Genomic DNA, 17,404 nt, shown 5'->3' with positions numbered 1-17,404 from the left:
GAGAGTTTTTGCCTGTGCTATTTTACACTTGCTTTTGGTTATTTGCATTTCGTCTAGTAGTAAAAGATTTTCTCAAGTTCCCCTTGGCAGGATTCCCTTTTATCTTTCCTACTGCGGTCTCGACTCGCTGTTAACAATTATACTATATTATCTTGTAAGTCTGATTAGAAACATTCCTCCATCTTTTTTATCTGCCCGAGCACTTTACTTTGGGAGAATAAAGAGAGATTTACAGTTGGCTGCTGAGTTTATCAGCCACGGAAACCCGTTTCACACCAGTGTTACGGGAGGCGCACACCTGAGGAAGTCCGGAGCGTGTGCGAAATTTTCCGTGTAGAAATTTTTCTTGTCTGTAGCTCCGGACGCGGGGCGCGTACCTGCAGCCGAACGGTGCCACTCAGAGCTCCAACGCTGCCCCTTCCTGGCTCTTCTCTAGCTTTTCTCCTCCAGCTTCTGTCAGTGTTGCTCGTCGGCTGCCCAGCTCTCCTCCGCAGCCTCCTTTATGTAGGGAGGTAACGGCCCCGCTCTGTCTGTGAGCGAGGCAGGTGGGAGGAATGGACGGATTTCCATCGCGCTGTCAGCTCCGATGATGGCACTACTGGAGTGTTTAATAAAACCTTCATGGGGATATTACCCGGAGTCACGGCGTTGGCAGGCCTGGCGCCCCTTCGGCTTTGGGACTCGGTGGTTAATGAAATACGGCTAATTTGGACGGGGCTGCCCGCCTCGGGTGGCGGGGGACACGGCGTTGCGTTTGCGCTGCCGCGGCCCCCGCTGTCAGAGCCTTCGCCGGCGGGACGGGGAAAAATGGCAGGCCCGCGATGCCGATCCCCGAAACGAGAAGTCGGATGCCAAATTGAAATTCCTGCAGGATTTCCGCTAGCGATGGGGGAATCGAGAAGCCCGCAATTAAGCATATGGGCATTAAGATAATTGTCAGATCTGTTGGCGGACATGATAGAAGACAGATGGGCGCGAAGCGGCGCGCTCGGCTGCGGCACCCCGGGAGACAATTTGACGTTTTACCTGCCTGAGCCGCTCGGCCGCCTGCACGCCCGGCCGGGCTTCGGCTCTGCGGGCTCACGGCGCCCTCTGGCGAGGCACCCAGCCCGGGCTGGCCTGCCAACGGCGCCCTAGGGCGGCACCGGGGCCCCAGGGCAGCAGCAGGACCCCAGGGCTGTAGGGCCCTGGGTCCCCATGGCCCCATTGCAGGCCACCGCCGCCTCCTCTCACCGCCCCTCTCTCCTCCGCCTCCAGGTCGGCGCCCACCGCGAGGACGGGGTGAGCCTCCGCGGCAGCCACTCGCTCGTGCCAAACCAGGTGCCGGTGCCCCAGCTGCCCGTCCAGTCGGCCACGTCCCCGGACCTGAACCCGCCCCAGGACCCCTACAGGGGTGAGTACCGCCGGGCAACAGCCCCGCAACGTGGGGATCGGGCCCCCCCTGCCTCGGTCCCGTGCGTCGCAGAGTGATTGGGGTTGGGAGGGCCCTTAAAGGTAACGCCCGTCACGGGCAGGGACACATAAAAGCAGCCCAATTACCAAAATAATTCTGCAAATTGACCAAACAAATCTGGCAAGTATCTAAGGCGCTGCAGGGTGCCCATCAAAAAGATGTGGATTTAAGGTGAAACTCGGAATTTCCACCCAGTTTACGATTCCAGCCGTGGGAAGGGCATCAGCAGAGTGCCTGCCCTTGGCTCGCACGATGTGTGAACTATTCCTAAAGGCTGAGGGGCAGAACAAGACCTGAAAGCCATCACTGAAACCTGTTTTAGGGCCTTCACGCTTCGCTCAGTGCCAGTTATCTGGGGCTGCACGCACAGGTCACCCTTCACTGGGCAGCAGAGGCAGAGGACTTGGACCCAGATCGCTCTGACATTCGCGTAACCAGTGTTTGACGGCTCGTCCGTGTGTTTTCTCCCAGGCATGCCAGCTGGACTGCAAGGGCAGAGCGTCTCTTCAGGTAGCTCCGAAATCAAATCTGACGACGAGGGCGACGAAAACCTCCAGGACACAAAATCTTCTGAGGACAAGAAACTAGAGGATGACAAGAAGGATATCAAATCAATTACTAGGTCAAGATCTAGGTAACAGTATATAATAGTGTCGCTTCATTTAATTCCTTTACTGGATTTTGATGAAGTGAACAGAACAGGAGGAAACTATGAGGTTTTTTCCTGGCAGGTAAAACCACAGCCTAAGTGGAACAGAACGGCTGTTCTGGCAGTACTGAGTACGCTTCTGGTACTTGTACTCCAGGACTTCCTCAAATTTGAACAATTCACAAATTTGGACACTGACCAAGTTCTCCACAATCTCTAAAGAAATTGTATTTTGCTAAAATGCGTTAATTATACTGCTATTCCTCTCTGCCTCTGCTTGCAAACGGGAATACAGTGTGGATTGGCATCTTTTTAAAAATGTGCCTAAAAGTCGATCACACCTGCATCTGAACTAACAAACCGTATTCTTTTCTTTTACCTTTAAAATAAATTCGTCATGTCATGTCCTCAATTTCTGTAAATCTCCAGAGCTGTGTAGGTTTAGCTGGCAGATTTAGTGGCATTATTACAGCAGGTGAGGATCTGGCCCTCCCGTAGTTCCTGGAAGAAGATGGGCGTTCTGCTGCCTCCTCGCCCTGGGAAGGGCCAGGAGGATTCTCTCCTCCTTTGAGGCTGAGATGCTTAGGAAAGGCAGGAGTGTATCTGGACTGCTAGTGGGACAAGGCTTGTGCTGCATATTGTTTATACATTTTTGGAAAGGATTACTTAAATCCTAGCTGTATTGTATCATTTGGGAGCTCTTGTCCGTGGTGAACCTGAGCAATGTCTATGGGCACGGCAAACACGAACCACCTAACAAGGGGCAGGCCACAGCTGTCCCATTTATCCTAAATTTCCCTTGTCTCACCTGCATCTCACCATACCTGAGGTACAGCTCAGGAGCGCAGATACTCTTTATCATCAGTTGAGTCCCAAATCACCCAGCCAAATTGCAAATAAGGCTGAAATTCTGTTTTGTTTAGGGGATTTTTTTAATGATTGTGAGTGGCCATGTCTTACTGCCTTTTCTCCTTCCGTGTCTGCTTGTCTGTGTAAAAACTGAGACAAGGTAAGAAACATCTGAGCAGACATTTTGCCACAGAAAAAGCGCCGAGATTCTGACCTCTCAAGCCTGCACACACTGATTTTTAAGCTGTTAGTCGCATTCACATCTCTTACGACTGGAGAAAACGTGTGACACTTGAGATTTTCTCTGAATAAATGTGTTGAAGTAACCATAAGCATAAGTGAGGCTTTCATGTCCGTTTCCAACGTGGTAAGAAGAAAGGACCTTGATGCTGCTGTAAGGTGGTTGTAGTTCTTGCTAATTCAACAATTACGCTGCCGCTTATGCATATTTATACGTGCTTTGATGCTTTTGTAGGCTAACATTTTTGCTTTTAACATGCTTGCGGCTCTAAAAGGTTACTCCCGATATTTAGTTATATATCTAAATCCATGTTGTTAGGGCTGCTGAAAATTTATTACTCTATTTGCATAACCAATTCAAATTGCATAGTGGCAGTGACTCACTAGCTGATGTGTTTTCAATTTAAAATCATTATTTCATCTGGCTGGAAAGCAGTTTTGTTGCAGAAATGGTGCACGAGTTCACTGTAGGGCTCTCCGCAGCCATCGATTCCTCCTGTGGCCGTTTGCCCACAGGCATTTCGGTGCCTGGGCTCTGCGCAGTGCCTGGTGGGCTGCCCGCCCCCGCCACCGGTCGCTGCTGATAGCGGAGAAAGTTTTTTCTAAAGGACAGGCTGCAAAAAGTACAAGCTGCACAAGAGCCTTTACAAACATGCTGTGTAGCTTCTTTATATTTTAGTGTTTCTGCTTTGACCTTCTCTCCGGTCCTTGTCCGTGTCACCTGCAGACAGTGTGCTGGGGCCTCTGCTACCCCAAGGGCCACGTGCTATAAAATTTGAGCTGAGTCTTACATTCAGCACAGAAGAAAGTCACAGAAATATAAAAAGGGCCTGGAGTGCTGTTTGTTTTAGATGACAACGAGCGTGCTCCCTCGTTGTCAGCAAATCTGTCACTGCAGCAGCAACCACACGGGCCCTCAACATTTGTCATGACTTAAAAAGTTGAGGTATCGACCGTGATAAAACATGTTATTGAAAAAGTACATTTTCACTTCTTTAAGGTACCTTCCTTGCAGAATGTAAAGGTTGATTACCAACTTAGTGTAAAATTTAAGGGGACTGAATTTTGCCCAGGTTCATGGAAGAGGAACAGCAAATACGAATAGCTTATAAGGTGTTTGACCGATTTGTAGCCCTGGTTTTGGACAAACTCTGTTTAAAATCTTTCCCCTGCTTGTTTTCCACGTCATTAGAAAATAATGTATTCCTTTTGTCTCCCAGCAATAACGACGATGAGGACCTGACACCCGAGCAGAAAGCCGAGCGAGAAAAGGAGAGGCGAATGGCCAACAACGCTCGGGAGCGCCTGCGCGTGCGCGACATCAACGAGGCGTTCAAGGAGTTGGGCCGGATGGTGCAACTCCACCTGAAGAGCGACAAGCCCCAGACGAAGCTCCTGATTTTGCACCAGGCTGTGGCTGTCATCCTCAGCTTAGAGCAGCAAGTCAGAGGTGAGTGCCGCCCTAGCTCCTCACGTCCCTCCCGGGACAAAAGGCACCACGCTGAGTCTGCGGAAGGCTGCCCAGGGGCACCCGGTGACACACAGGGGACAGGACCTGGCCCCCAGGGGACTGCTGAGCGCCACAGAGCACCCGGCGTCGCAGTGGGGCACTGGTGTTCGCCTGTGGCTCTGGCACCGCAGATGTTGGCGGCGATCCTCGGCAGTCTCGGTACATTTTACATTCTTTAGCAAGCTCCAAATTCAATATTAAGCTTGGCCGCTCCTTAGCAAAGCGCAAACACGAAGGGATTTGCAGAGAGTGTGTACCGAGTTGCACTGCCTGCGTCTCGGCATTGACCTGACCGGGCTGCGTCATCTGCTTCAGCCCCCTGAATTCCTGCAGCCTGACTTTACCAAGTCACTGAGGATTGTTTTAAACGCACGTGCAATGTCAAAGCCAGCCTGATGTAAAAATGTGAACGTTTGAAATTGTGTTCTGCTTCAATTCAACAGAAAGAAACCTGAATCCTAAAGCAGCCTGTCTGAAAAGAAGGGAAGAAGAGAAAGTCTCTTCAGATCCTCCTCCACTTTCCCTGGCAGGACCCCACCCTGGGATGGGAGATGCCTCCAATCACATGGGACAGATGTAAAAAAAGGCAAGTTTATTTTGCAGCAGCGCCTGGGTGCTGGGAACCTTCCCCCAAACAGCCGGTCACGGGGAGTTCAGCCCCGGGCGCAGAGCTGCGCGTCCCCTGGGCTGCTGGGGGCGGGCAGGTGGGCGAGGGGCACCCCTTATAAAGTGGGTAGCAGGTCATGCTGCCAGCACGCCCCATGGCCAAAGGCACGTTCAGACCATGTGTTTAGAGAGGCTATAGTGACGCGTATTCAGCTATCCTTGACTGATGTGGTTTTTTTACTTCTTTCACAGGTCCAAGTTGCCACATTTCTTCATTTAAACAAGAGACCACTTCCTTAACAGCTGTATTATCTTAAACCCACATAAACACTTCTCCTTAACCCCTTTTTTGTAATATAAGACAAGTCTGAGTAGTTAAGAATCACAGACGCAAGAGGTTTCAGCATTCCCGATTATTAAAAACAAGAAAAAACAAACAAAAAGTGCAACTTGAGGGACGACTCTCTTTAACATATCATTCAGAATGTCTAACGCAGTATGTTACGAGCTGTAAGTGCACAGCCTAGAGACTGAATGGCAATCTTCTCCACACTGTGGGACAATGCATTTGTGCCTAAACTTCTTTTGGAAAAAAAAAAAAATATAATTAATTTGTAAGTCTGAAAAAAATATTTAATTTAAAAATTGTAAACTTGCAATAATGAAAAAGTGTACTTCTGAAGAAAAAAATGAGCGTTTTTGTTGGTGTGCTAGACAGCTAGTGTTTATACTTACTGGATATTAAAAGGGAAGCTTTGCTGCCCAGATATTTACAAAACCAGCAAACGTCCTAATGAAAACTGAAGTGATGACATTAGCCATTCCTTAGGGTAGGAGGAACAGATGGATCTTATAGACCTATGACAAATATATATATATAAATATATATATAAATATATATTAAAAATTTAGTGAATATGGTAAGCTTTTGTTCATTTGTTTCAGACTTTTTTGCTCCTGTAAAAAAATAGTACTGATTAACTTTTTTAAAAAGAAGATTTTACTGTAAATAAGGATTTTTTTGTCTTATTTCTGTCCCTCTCCCCTGTTTTTGTTATTGTAACCTGTAGTGCCAACTCTGTCTCTGGAGGGGTAGTGCAGGAACGAAACGCTGACCCTGACGTTGCTTCTCATTCATAAATAAGTAGAGAGTTGTTTCTTCGGTCTTTTTGGGAACACAGGACTTAAAAAGTCACGTCGTGTGTAGATACTACAGGCAGCGTTACCGAGCCCGGCGAGGCGAGCTGGTCGCATGGTGACGTTGCTCTGGTTGACCCTTTTTCTGGGATTTTCAGAGGTACAAGGTTAGAATGCTACAATGTTACCACTGTGCCTTCCAATGTTTATATCATCAGAAGCATAACATAATCAAAGTGGCTGTGATTTAACGAACCGATTAAAAGTGTTACCTATGTGTGTAGCCTAAATAGTGTGCAGTGAGGCGTTTCTGAATACATGGTCAGATTTTGGGGGGGCGGGAGGGGGGGGGAAACCATCCGGGGGGAAAACTGCAAGTAGTGTGACAGATTCGATTGACTTCTTTGCGTTGTTCTTCTCTTGTTTTTAAGTGGATTATTTAAGTGTAGACCACTTGCTGCCTCCTCCTTTATTTGTAAGATGCCAATTTCAGTCATCATGCAGCATTATAACAAGCCTTATGAGTCCTAAAGCATTAAGTTGCACTTTCTCGAGGAGGGGTGGTAGTACAGTATTTCTCTGGCCAGTATGAATGAAGTTTTTACTTAACATATTTAATAGTAACATAGATCAAACTATGGCACAGCAACTCATCAGATAACTAGCTTTGAAGTCTGGGCACAATTGAACCAACTTCCATAGTGAATCTTTAATAATGATTGACTTTGGTGTACAGTACAATTAACAGATAGTGCTCCTAGTTAAGTATTTGTCAGCATCCTTTTGTCTCTAATTCCAGTTTCTATTTTTACAGCCACACAAACCTGGCATGTATTTTAAATAAAATCTCCCTGTTCGAGTAGATTTTCCACCTATCAACACTGAATAAATGCCATAAATCCATCAAACGGTCTAAATGTTCCATCTGTTCTCCTGTTTTGCCAGTTATATAGTAATGAAAAATACATTTGTAAATTTTATGCAACAAATGGCAAACGTATCATTATTTTGGAATTGTGTATGTAAAAGTTATATTTTTACATGTAGACTCTTGTTATTATGTGTTTTAATACATTGTATCAGTTTTTGTTTATAAAAAAAAAATCTGTGTGGTTGAAAAAAAAGTCTCATTTAAATGAAATAGTGAGATACGAGAATCTGAATTTTATGTTTGTTTCTGAAGACGTAAAGAACAAATATGATAGCTACCATGTGATCACCTTCGACATACCCATAAACATTTTGATTAGCTGTGTGCGTGCTGAAAACTGTAAATATGTTCAGTAGCGATAAAACTGAGAAGTGTTTTGATTTGTCGATAAGTTTCTCAAATGTGGAGGTGGATTAAACCACTAGATAAAAACAAAAAGCAGTAGAGGAGAATGCACTAAGGTTTGATCCAGAGGTACAAATGCGTATTATGTTGAGAACGCCGGACTTTCGACGGGCCTGGTTTCCATGCAAGTGGGGGTAATAAAAGACGAATCCCACCCGACGTTAGCGGCAGCCGCTGTTTCTGAGCGCTGGTATCCTCAGCGGGGTGGAGGCTTCCGTTTCGTGTGCGTGCTGTCACGCTGGATGGTGTTGAGAGTGAAATGACGATGAACAAGCCATATTTTTTTTCCAGGAGATCTCAGACCCGGTGGAGCCCACTCAGTGTCTGTCTGTAATGTGGTCTTGTAAGGAACCTGAAAGGAGCCTCTCGATTCACGGAGATTTTAAGGACTGTGCTTCTGATAAACAATGTAAAAAAAAAAAAATAATAATTACGAGACCAACTTCATGTTTATTTAAAACAATCTGTGGACAGAAAATAAATGACAAGTGTAGTTTGTGGAACGTGTAAGAAAGAAAACGCTTTTGTTGTTCCGCTCGCAGTCCGCTTTCGCTTAACTTGAGGAGCAGCTCCAGGTTGTGTCCGACGGCTCTGATGTGCGCGGCCACCGCGTGAGAAGTAGATTGCACACTGAACTTCACTTTCAGGCTTACGGTCCGTAGTTTGTGCAGGATAAGCATTCGTCCTTCCCGGATTGAAGAACTGAAGATCCTGTCCTGCTTCCACTCCGGATGAGGCAAGACCCCCAAAAAACCACCACCCCAAAAGCAAACCGCAAAGTGTGTCCTCCTGAATTTTTTCCATTCTTTCCCAAAGCAGGTAAGGTTTGTGCATCTCAAGTTGCCTTCGTCAGGGGAGATTTAGCTGATGATACTTAAAGCAATGAGGGTTTTAGAAAGCTCTATCCTGTGGTAACAAACCGGGCTAAGAAACTCTCTACGAAATAAAATACCGAAATAGCAGCTTTTACCGAAACGATCCACCTCCACATTCAAGTAATTTATGAATATGCTGAATAGGGAATCTGTTCATCTAGAACTTTTTTACCATTTGTCTTCTGTGTAGCTGCAAGGAACACTAATGTTTATACAACTGTCAGTCCTACCAGTGATGCAACTTGTACTGATTCAGTCTTCCGAGGTTTTCTTTGTTTGCTTTTGTTTTTGCTTTTCTTTTCTTTTTTTTTTTGTTCTGTTTTCTTTCAGGGGGTTGGGGGGGAAGGCGATAAAGACGGGTGGTCAGGGAGAGGAGGGTTTCATCTTTGTATCCAATAGGCAGAATATGATCCGTGTCCAAAAGTGAACAATACCGTACATTGCCAGGAATGAAGAGATTTCAGCGGAAACAAGCACAAAAAAAAAAAAAAAAGGAAAAAAAAAAAGAAAAAAAAAGGAAAGAAAAAAAAAGAAAAAATGAAAAAAAAAAGAAAAGAAAAAAAGAAAAAAAAAGAAAAAGAAAAAAATTAGTCCACTGGTTGACTGGAAAAAAAACTAAAAACCTAGAGGTGGAATATGATGAATTCCAACACAACGGGGCACCAGGGCCCTTGGGGGGCCCTACCTTTTTGTTTTGTTTTTGTTTTGTTTGTTTGTTTTTTAAGAACATGTTCTTTCTCATGGGACTTGAAGTTGATTCATATTTGTGCAGTGCTGGTTTGACCATACTCATTTCAAGTATTATAGACTTATGTAATGGTGAAAATATATGAACTGTGGCCTTTTTCATTCTTGTTACTTGTGATGCAATTAAGTGAAGATAAGAAAAAAAAAAAAAAAGCAGAGATTTACCATGTATCAGTGCCTGGCTTTTTGTTATAAAGCTTCGTTTGTCTAGTGCTCTTTTTGCTATAAAATAGACTGTAGTACACCCTAGTAGGAAAAAAAAAAAACTAAATTTAAAAATAAAAAATATATTTGGCTTATTTTTCACAGGAGCAATCCTTTTATACCATGAATATTACGGAAAAAAAAAAAATTGTCAGATTCTGAATATTTCTTCTTTGTAGATTTTTGGAATCATTCTGAGTAAAAGTTTGTTACTTTATTTTACTATTTAAAAGATGTTATTTTACCATGTGTTATTGAGATGAAACTGTATGGTAGCTTTTTTTTTTTTAGTTGTAGGTCGCAACGGGGGAATTTTGCGACTATACACATAGCTGCAGCAGTAAAAAACAAAAAAAAAAGGGAAAAAAATGAAAAAAAGGGAAAAAGATCAAAAAACAAACAAAAAAAGATGAACAGTTACACCTTGTTTTCAATGTGTGGCTGAGTGCCTCGATTTTTTCATGTTTTTGGTGTATTTCTGATTTGTAGAAGTGTCCAAACAGGTTGTGTGCTGGAGTTCCTTCAAGAAGATTAAAAGCAAAACAAACACAGCTTGGTGTAGGCCATTACCTGTTTCTCATCTGTAGTTATTCGATGCCGTCATGTACATGACCGTTCTGTAGCAATAAATGTGCCATTTTTATAAACCGTTTTCCGACACCTTGGTTTCATTTCATTCCCCATTGCCGCCGGGCTGGGGCCGGGCTCTGCCTCGGGCTTGCCTGGAGGACGCCGGGCGCGCTCGTCCCGCGTGCGTGTCCCCGGAGAGCGCCGGTCGTGCCGTGCAGGGTCGGCTCCGTGCTCGTTCCCGACCCCGCTGCTCCCCGAGCTGCTCCCCGCGGCGCTTCTGTACCTGCTGGTGGTAGCCGTAAGGCGCTTTGGAGTCCTGGAGGAAGGGGCTGTAAAAAGGCAGGATCATTTCCATGCTCATTTCCATGTAGAGCTTTGTGTTCCGTAAGGAAACCATCTGTGTCGCACCCTAAAACTGCTTGAGCCATTGGAGGAAGCACTTAGTAGAACAAATGGGGCTGTACCGGCGTGCGCGCAAACCGAACCAGCAGCCTCACATAGGCAAAAAACTGGCAACGTAGACCAAATCTGTAAAACCTGAGGCGGTGCCTGTAGAAACACCAACTACATGCGTGCCGTGCCGTGCTCTCACCTTGGCCAGATCGGTCTCTGCTCGTGGCCTTCTCTCTGCTGTGATTTTGTGGCTGGTGCCGGAGCAAAGAGCTGAGATGTGTAATTGTTGTAAACCCACGCTCGTGGGGTCACAGTATTTACACTCCTTTTTGCACCACGCACTGCTGGTCGGCACGGTTGGACCTGCTCAGCCCAGACGGAAACCGCACAAGCTCCGTGCGCCACGGCCTGCCAGCGGTGACGGGGACGTGCAGCACCGCGAGCGAGGTCCGGGTGGCCTCGGGTGGCGTTTGGAGGCGTGAAGGGGCCTGGCTCGCGCAACCTTCATACAACACCCGTGTATGTGCATGAAAACCATTGCAGGTTTGCATTTAGGAGTTATTTACCCATGTGGTGCGTTTGGGGTCGTTTCTGTTATGGTTTATGCTCCTGTTGTGGGGCTGGGCTGCTCACCAGGGGGACATGGACAGCCCATCGCTCACGGCCATCGGTAGCAAAATGTGAGGACACGATTTAAAGCGTTGTACATAACACGTACCTGACTCTCGCAAAGGTTTTCAGTGGTAACACCGTTCGTTTTGGCAATGAATGGAGCTGTAGTACATTCACCGTTGTACAATGATTCTCCGTAGCTGCTGAACCACGCAGCTCGGTCTCCTCGAACGTTACACCCGAAGCAATGCGTTTAACCAAGTTTTCTTCCCAACCAGGACAGTCGGTCGCTGCACGCCCCGAGCACGGCGCCTCTTCGCCATTTCCAGTGGCGGGGGCAGGAATACTCTTCCATCAATCCCCGGTGGAGACAGCGAGGCCACGGGGCCACCACCTGATGGCCGCAGCCTCCGTGCACCCCCTTGGGTCCCACCGTGCCCGGGGGGTGTCCGCCAGCACCCACAGCACCGCCGGCACTGCCGCCTGCGGGAGCCGTGCGGGAGGGCGCGAGGTCCGGGCTGGGACCGTGGCCGCCGGCAGCAAGCAGCCGCTCGGTGCGAGAGGGCTTTCAGCAGGACATTCATGCTGTAATTCATTTACGAGGAGCTCGGGCTTTTTTTTGTTTGTTTGTTTCCTCATAAAGCAACGGGACTCCGCAGTTCTTCTGAAAGGCGAAATGAATAGAAGAGCTGAAGGCTGGAAGAATGGTTTTTATTCTTCTGCCTTCTGTATAGATAGGGCTTGGATGAAGAGACATCCCACCCCGTCCTGTCGCTGACAGCTCTAGGAAAGTTGGCTTGATATCACATGCAATTACGCTCTCATTATGTTGGTAGCCAGTAAATACATCTCAAGTGTCTGGAGCTTGTAAATCTTACAAGTGGGAGCACTGGGAGGGAAACCGCCCTGTCCCCACGGCTCGAGCTCAGGCCAGGGGCCCGGGCGTGCTGCATGGCACGGGGGGGGTCACTGGGGGGAGAGGCAGGGGCTTCAGCCCCTCTCTGAGCCGGGGGGGGACCCCTCCTGCACCCCTCGGCTGTGAAATCCTCCCACAACGATCTTCTGTGCACAAGGGCTGACAGCCACCGAGGGACGGACAGGACTGACGTGTAGCTGTGGCTGGCTGGGGGTTTTGTTTTTGGGGGGGAGGGGGTGGGTTGGTTTTGGGGGGTTGGTTATTTATTTAACATCGCTGCTGAGGCCAAAGAGCAGTTCCCCAGCTCTTGGTCACCTGCTGCGCTGGTACCTTAAGGTCTGCTCACGTGGGTGCAGACAGAAGGTGACCCCAGCACCAAGCCCTGCGAACACGTCTGTCCTTTGGGATGCCACCTGCAGGGAGCCCGGCTGCTCCCGGGTTAAACACCAGCCCTCACAAATCAGGTGCGTGACCCATCTTTGAAGACGAGCTCGCCCAGCCCGGAGGGAATTGCGTGGTGTTTGAGCCCCCTGTCTCAGGCTGTGCCCCCAGACAGCGGAGGGGAAAACTTGGAAGCTTTTCTGGTGAAAAATGAAAACCTTGCCCAAAGTACCCTGAAATAACCCAGAGCTCCCCGGCACCCTCCCCTGGAGGCAGCTGCTGCCCCGCAGGACTCGCTGCAGCCACAGCCCTCCTCCAACCCCTGTATGCCCAGAAGTTTCTCTTTGGGTAAATAGCAATTTTGACAAAAAAACCCTGAAAACTCTCAGTTCGCTTCTAGGCACTGATTCTCTCCAATGCTGCCGCCGATACGATCAGATAGCTTTCTATAGCATGATCTGGGTTTAAGCCCGTAAAAAACCACTCTGTTGTAATCTAGTGTTAATCAGCTTGCAGTCAGATGTCCCTCGCATAACCCAGTGGGCGAGCGAGGCTGGGGATCCTTCCTGCAGGGCAGCCTAAAAGCCCCGCAGTGTTTGCACGGTGCCGGTCCGTCAGCAAAGAGGCTGTTTTAGTGGCCGGGTGCGAGGACCCGTGTGCCGGGGGTGAGCTGCTCGGGGACGGAGCAGCACGGGGGAGCAGCGAGCGGGGCTGGTGTGTGCTGGGGGGGGGGGAAGCATCTCTCGGGCTCTGCTTTATGGCTTTCCACTTGCAGTCCTGGCATCCCTCCAGAAGTGCTAAATACCTTTGGTATATCCTTAGCTAGAACTCATTTATCTTCTTTACTCCGCTAAGCCAATATTGTTATTTATAACAGAAATCCGGCGGCCTCCTTCCAAACGCATCTTCCCAGCGCATCTGGGCTGGACGTTGCCCGTCGCGGGCGTTGCAAGGCTTGTGGTGGAGCACAAAGCTCTGCCCAGCCTCGTGCTCCTCTGTTGCTGTGAGAATGATTAAAAGAACAAAATGTTAATCGAGGCCCAGGCCTTGCAGGCGTGGGTTCGCGGTGAGGAGGTGCAGCTCCCGGCGGGAGCAGCGTTCCTTGGTGACAGCACCGTGTAAGAGCCTCCTGCCGACAGAAGCAACTCTCTGTTCTCACATATTCAGGAAAGAGCATCTGGAAGGTGGCGCTGGAATTAAATTTCGCTCTTCCCTGAAAGGACGCCCAGGGGAAGGGTCCCCGAGGTGGGACCGGGCGCGGCGGGGGCTGCTGGCCGCGCAGGCTCCGCACAGATGCGCTCCTCACTGAAACGCGCTAAGTAACTGTAAGCCTGGGATTCGAAGGAGTCGAAAGAGGATTAAATCGTGCAAACTAGGCCAGAACTGCCTTGTTGTTGTCAGTTTTTAACTTTGTCCAGGCGGCAGTGGCTAGAAGGAGGCCGGAGAGCTCCCGGTGCCGCCAGAGGCCCCAGAGCCACAGGCGGGAGCCGCAGCATCGCCCGCAGCATGGGCAGGCCGGGGGCTCTAAGCCAGAGACACAAATCGTACCTGTGAAAACAAAAAACATCTACTGCGCTGCAGCCTGCAAGCTGTTGATCCCAGGCTGCCCACTGCTGCTGAAGCTGAAGTGGGGAATTTCATGTGGGCTTTTGCCCTGTGCCGGCTCCGGTGCCACCAGCAGAGGCAGAGGCTCAGCCCCAGCAAGGCCGAGTGACCTTGGTGACAAAGTCACTGAAACAGAAGCACACGGAGGGGCCGAAACATCCCCTCGCGCTGTGTGTCCTCATCCTTCGAGGAGTCGTTGTCCTAAAACCAAAACCACAAAGAACAAAGAGCCACCTGAGGCCTTCTCCTGTTTCCTCGGTTGAATTAAGGAGAGTGCAGCACCCAGCAGGACCACAGGATTAAAAAGTGATAGAAATGCTGGGGTTAAATCAAGGCAAATCCTTAATTTTGCACATGTAGGTATAGGAAGAGGTATTTAACACTCAGAGTTTTGGGACCATTGCCAGTCTAGGCAATATAAAAAGGCAGCATAGTCCTTTGGGGCGGACCCCCAGGGCATCCCCGTGGTGCGGGGGCTCAGCAGACCTCACAGGGAGCCCGTCAGCACGTGCAGGGGGGGCAATTAAAGGTTTGGCTTTAGCCATGACCTGAGCTGTCACACTCGACTCATCCACTGTGTTTAACAGCAAGGCCTCTGCTGAGCATTCAGCCCTAGAAACTGGAGCTGGAGGAGAGAGAAGTGGAGAAGAGGCAGGTCCCGCGGGGCCGGACGGTGCTTGGGTCAGCGGCTGGGCTCAAGGGGGGGCTGAAGTTGATGGGTGTTGTGGGGGTACATCAAATGATATGGGGCAGCGGCAGAGAAAATCACTGTCGGTGTAGATTATTAAGCTGAAATAGGAAAAAAAAAAAAAAAGGAAAGAAAAGAAAAAAAAGAATGAACACAGCACGAGCCCCTCCAGGAAGCAGATCAGATGCTTTGCAGATGTAGGAAGGGCGCTGGGGATGGAGGGGTCGGGGGCTGAGCCCCACGGAGATCCTGTGCCCTGTGGGCTGAAACCACCACGCTGCTGCAAGCTAAATACCTGCAATTAGTAAATAACACCTGACCTTGCTGCAACTGCACAGGATTGTACCATCACAAATTGCCCCTGTCTGATAACAACTTTGCAGCACCAATTAATAATAATAATAATAAAAGCACGGCACAGAATGAGCAGGTGAAAACCAAAGCCTTTGGTGGAATGTGGAGCAAAGCCAAGAGAAAAAAAATATCGGCGTGGATTAAAGACAGCAGAGGCACACTTAGATGCAAAGATTATGCGAAATTCCTGAATTATGTGGAATAAAAGGGGCTGAAAGATCATTAAAATTAATCAGAGATTAACCAAAGCAAGACTGCTGAGCCAGTGTTATCTGCTGTCAATTGAACTTATTTTAGCTGAGAAATAAGACTCAGATTTGGAGCAGACTGATAAGGATAAATGAGATCTCTTCAGTCTCCGGAGAGGCCCCGTCCAGAGCCGCCAGCCCTTTCGTGACCTCCTACAGGTCTGTGCCCCCACCCTGGGCAGCCTTGGGACCCCCGGGGGGTCCCTTGTCCCAGCCGCCCCTGCCACTTCTCTGCTGTCAGAGGAAGGATAATATTTGGAGAAACATCGCCCGTCAGCAAAAAGCGTGCTGCTCCCTGGGGGAAGGGGCCGGGTTTTGGCGGGGGGTGAGGCACAAAAGCTGCCTGCTGGGCCGGTGCGAGCTGGGCCAGCTCCTTTCAGCTGCGAGAGAGCTACAATGAGTTACATCCGAAGAGGGTCTGGCACGCAGGATTTATTTCAGGAAAAAAACACAGCAAATATGTAGCGGCTTGTTTGCAAAAATGTGGTTCGGATTAAAAGGGCTAGGCTCAAGAAAAAGACAAATAAATAAAAAATTAATACTGCTTTTGAAACATCACAGGGGAACAGCCACGCACTTGGGAACGAGCTGAATCGGGCGGTGGGGCAGGGCTTTGCACAACGCCCTTCCCAGCCCCAACGCGGGAAGGCGCAGGAGGAGACGGTGCTGACCGTGGTCCCTGCTCAGCACCAGCCCCAGCACCAGCCCCAGCCCCGGCCCCGGCCCCGGCCCCGGCCCCCAGCAGCGTTTGATGCTCTCAGTCGGAAGTCGGTGGGATCGGAGGGAGCTCAGGATATTACAGCATCAGAGCCGGCGTAATTAGAGGCAGATCTGCCATCGCTGTAAATTGTCTTAGCCTCATTGAAGTCGATAATCTTTGAAGTCGATAGAGGTATGATAACGTACACCAGCTGAGGATCTGCCAACAACTGTTGGATTTTTACAGTCAGTTATTCATTCTTACAACCCAAACGCTAACCATCGGCCTCACCTGGTCAGGCAAATCCCTGCCTTAGAAACGCTGTTAGAAATACTGCTCCCCTGCCTTGGGAGCCAATATCGGATCCCAAATAATTACCGTGAGCTGAGAGTACGAAAATCAAACGGGGGAAGGAAAATTATCGCGTGCTACAGCACTAGTGGCAGAGCAAACCGAAATGCAGCATCTCCTGCAGGGGTTACTCAGCAGCAGGGCCCGGAGATGGGGGTTACCAGGAGTGCTGAATAAATAGCTATTTGCTGTTTATTATAGAGGTTATTGGTTATTTGCTGTTGATTATAGAGGTTAATTAGCAAACCAACATGTTCGTAAAGGTGAAAAATGGCGGTCACCTGGTCATAGACCAGCTTTAACTTTTAAAATAAAAATCTCACTGTTTTTTTTTAAGAGAATTTTTAAAAAGCTAACACGGAGACTTTTCATCTCTCCCCCGCACTGCTGATTATTGTGTTCCTGCAGGCTTTGCAGCGATGCCAGAGGACGCTGCTCCACCAAGGGAAGGAGCAAGTGTTTTTACAGTGCAGCATCACAACTGGGCTTGCGTCTGCTCGGAAATGTAGCCTTAGATGTTCGCCACCTCTCCCCCTCGTCTGAAAACTTGTGCCGAACCAGATGAAGGGAGGGGACTGCCAAAGCCTGGCCGGCCCTGGGAGCGAGGCACACGGGGCCTGAGGACAGGACAGCGCCGGAGACCTGGGGCACCCACACCGCGAGGGCCGGCGGCTTCGGGCAGCTCCCTCCCCGGCCCCTGCTGCACCTGGGGACGCTGCCGGCAGCAGGTCCCCGTCCCCACGTCTGCCCCGGGACACACGCATCCCCCACCGAGCGCCCCGTCCTTGTGTCCCCTCGGAGACACGGTGCGGTGGGCTCGGCCCACCCAGACCTTTCCGTCTCGCTCCATTCCCCTGATCTGTGGGTGAAGCCCGTTCCTGCGCTGCCGCAGTAGCTCTGCCTCCAAGCTCCTTCTCAGACCGTGAGGGCAAACTAATATGGAAAGCTAAATTAGACATATTGCACAGGAATGCAGGCTC

The 17,404-nt window shown here is 49.1% G+C and overlaps 1 protein-coding gene across 26 annotated transcripts in view; it reads left to right on the top strand.

Moving 5' to 3' along the window:
- Positions 1–10,258, top strand: part of TCF4 (transcription factor 4) — a 211,458-nt gene extending 201,200 nt beyond the window's left edge. For 18 of the 26 annotated variants that reach the window (XM_066988592.1, XM_066988591.1, XM_066988590.1 and 15 more), the window contains 5 exons: positions 1,258–1,393; positions 1,925–2,087; positions 4,412–4,641; positions 5,145–5,287; positions 5,560–10,258. In XM_066988592.1, the coding sequence (XP_066844693.1) occupies positions 1,258–1,393; positions 1,925–2,087; positions 4,412–4,641; positions 5,145–5,281 (666 nt within the window). In that variant the 3' untranslated portion in view covers positions 5,282–5,287; positions 5,560–10,258. The remainder of the gene's footprint in view (positions 1–1,257; positions 1,394–1,924; positions 2,088–4,411; positions 4,642–5,144; positions 5,288–5,559) is intronic. The other 8 variants (XM_048079795.2, XM_048079788.2, XM_048079787.2 and 5 more) reach the window with 2 other exon arrangements.
- The last annotated feature ends 7,146 nt before the right edge of the window (positions 10,259–17,404 follow it).

Source organism: Anser cygnoides, chromosome Z, assembly GCF_040182565.1.
Source record: "Anser cygnoides isolate HZ-2024a breed goose chromosome Z, Taihu_goose_T2T_genome, whole genome shotgun sequence".
Classification (NCBI taxonomy): domain Eukaryota; kingdom Metazoa; phylum Chordata; class Aves; order Anseriformes; family Anatidae; genus Anser; species Anser cygnoides.
Note: the sequence above shows the minus strand (reverse complement) of the source record. Positions and strands in the feature narration are given on the sequence as shown.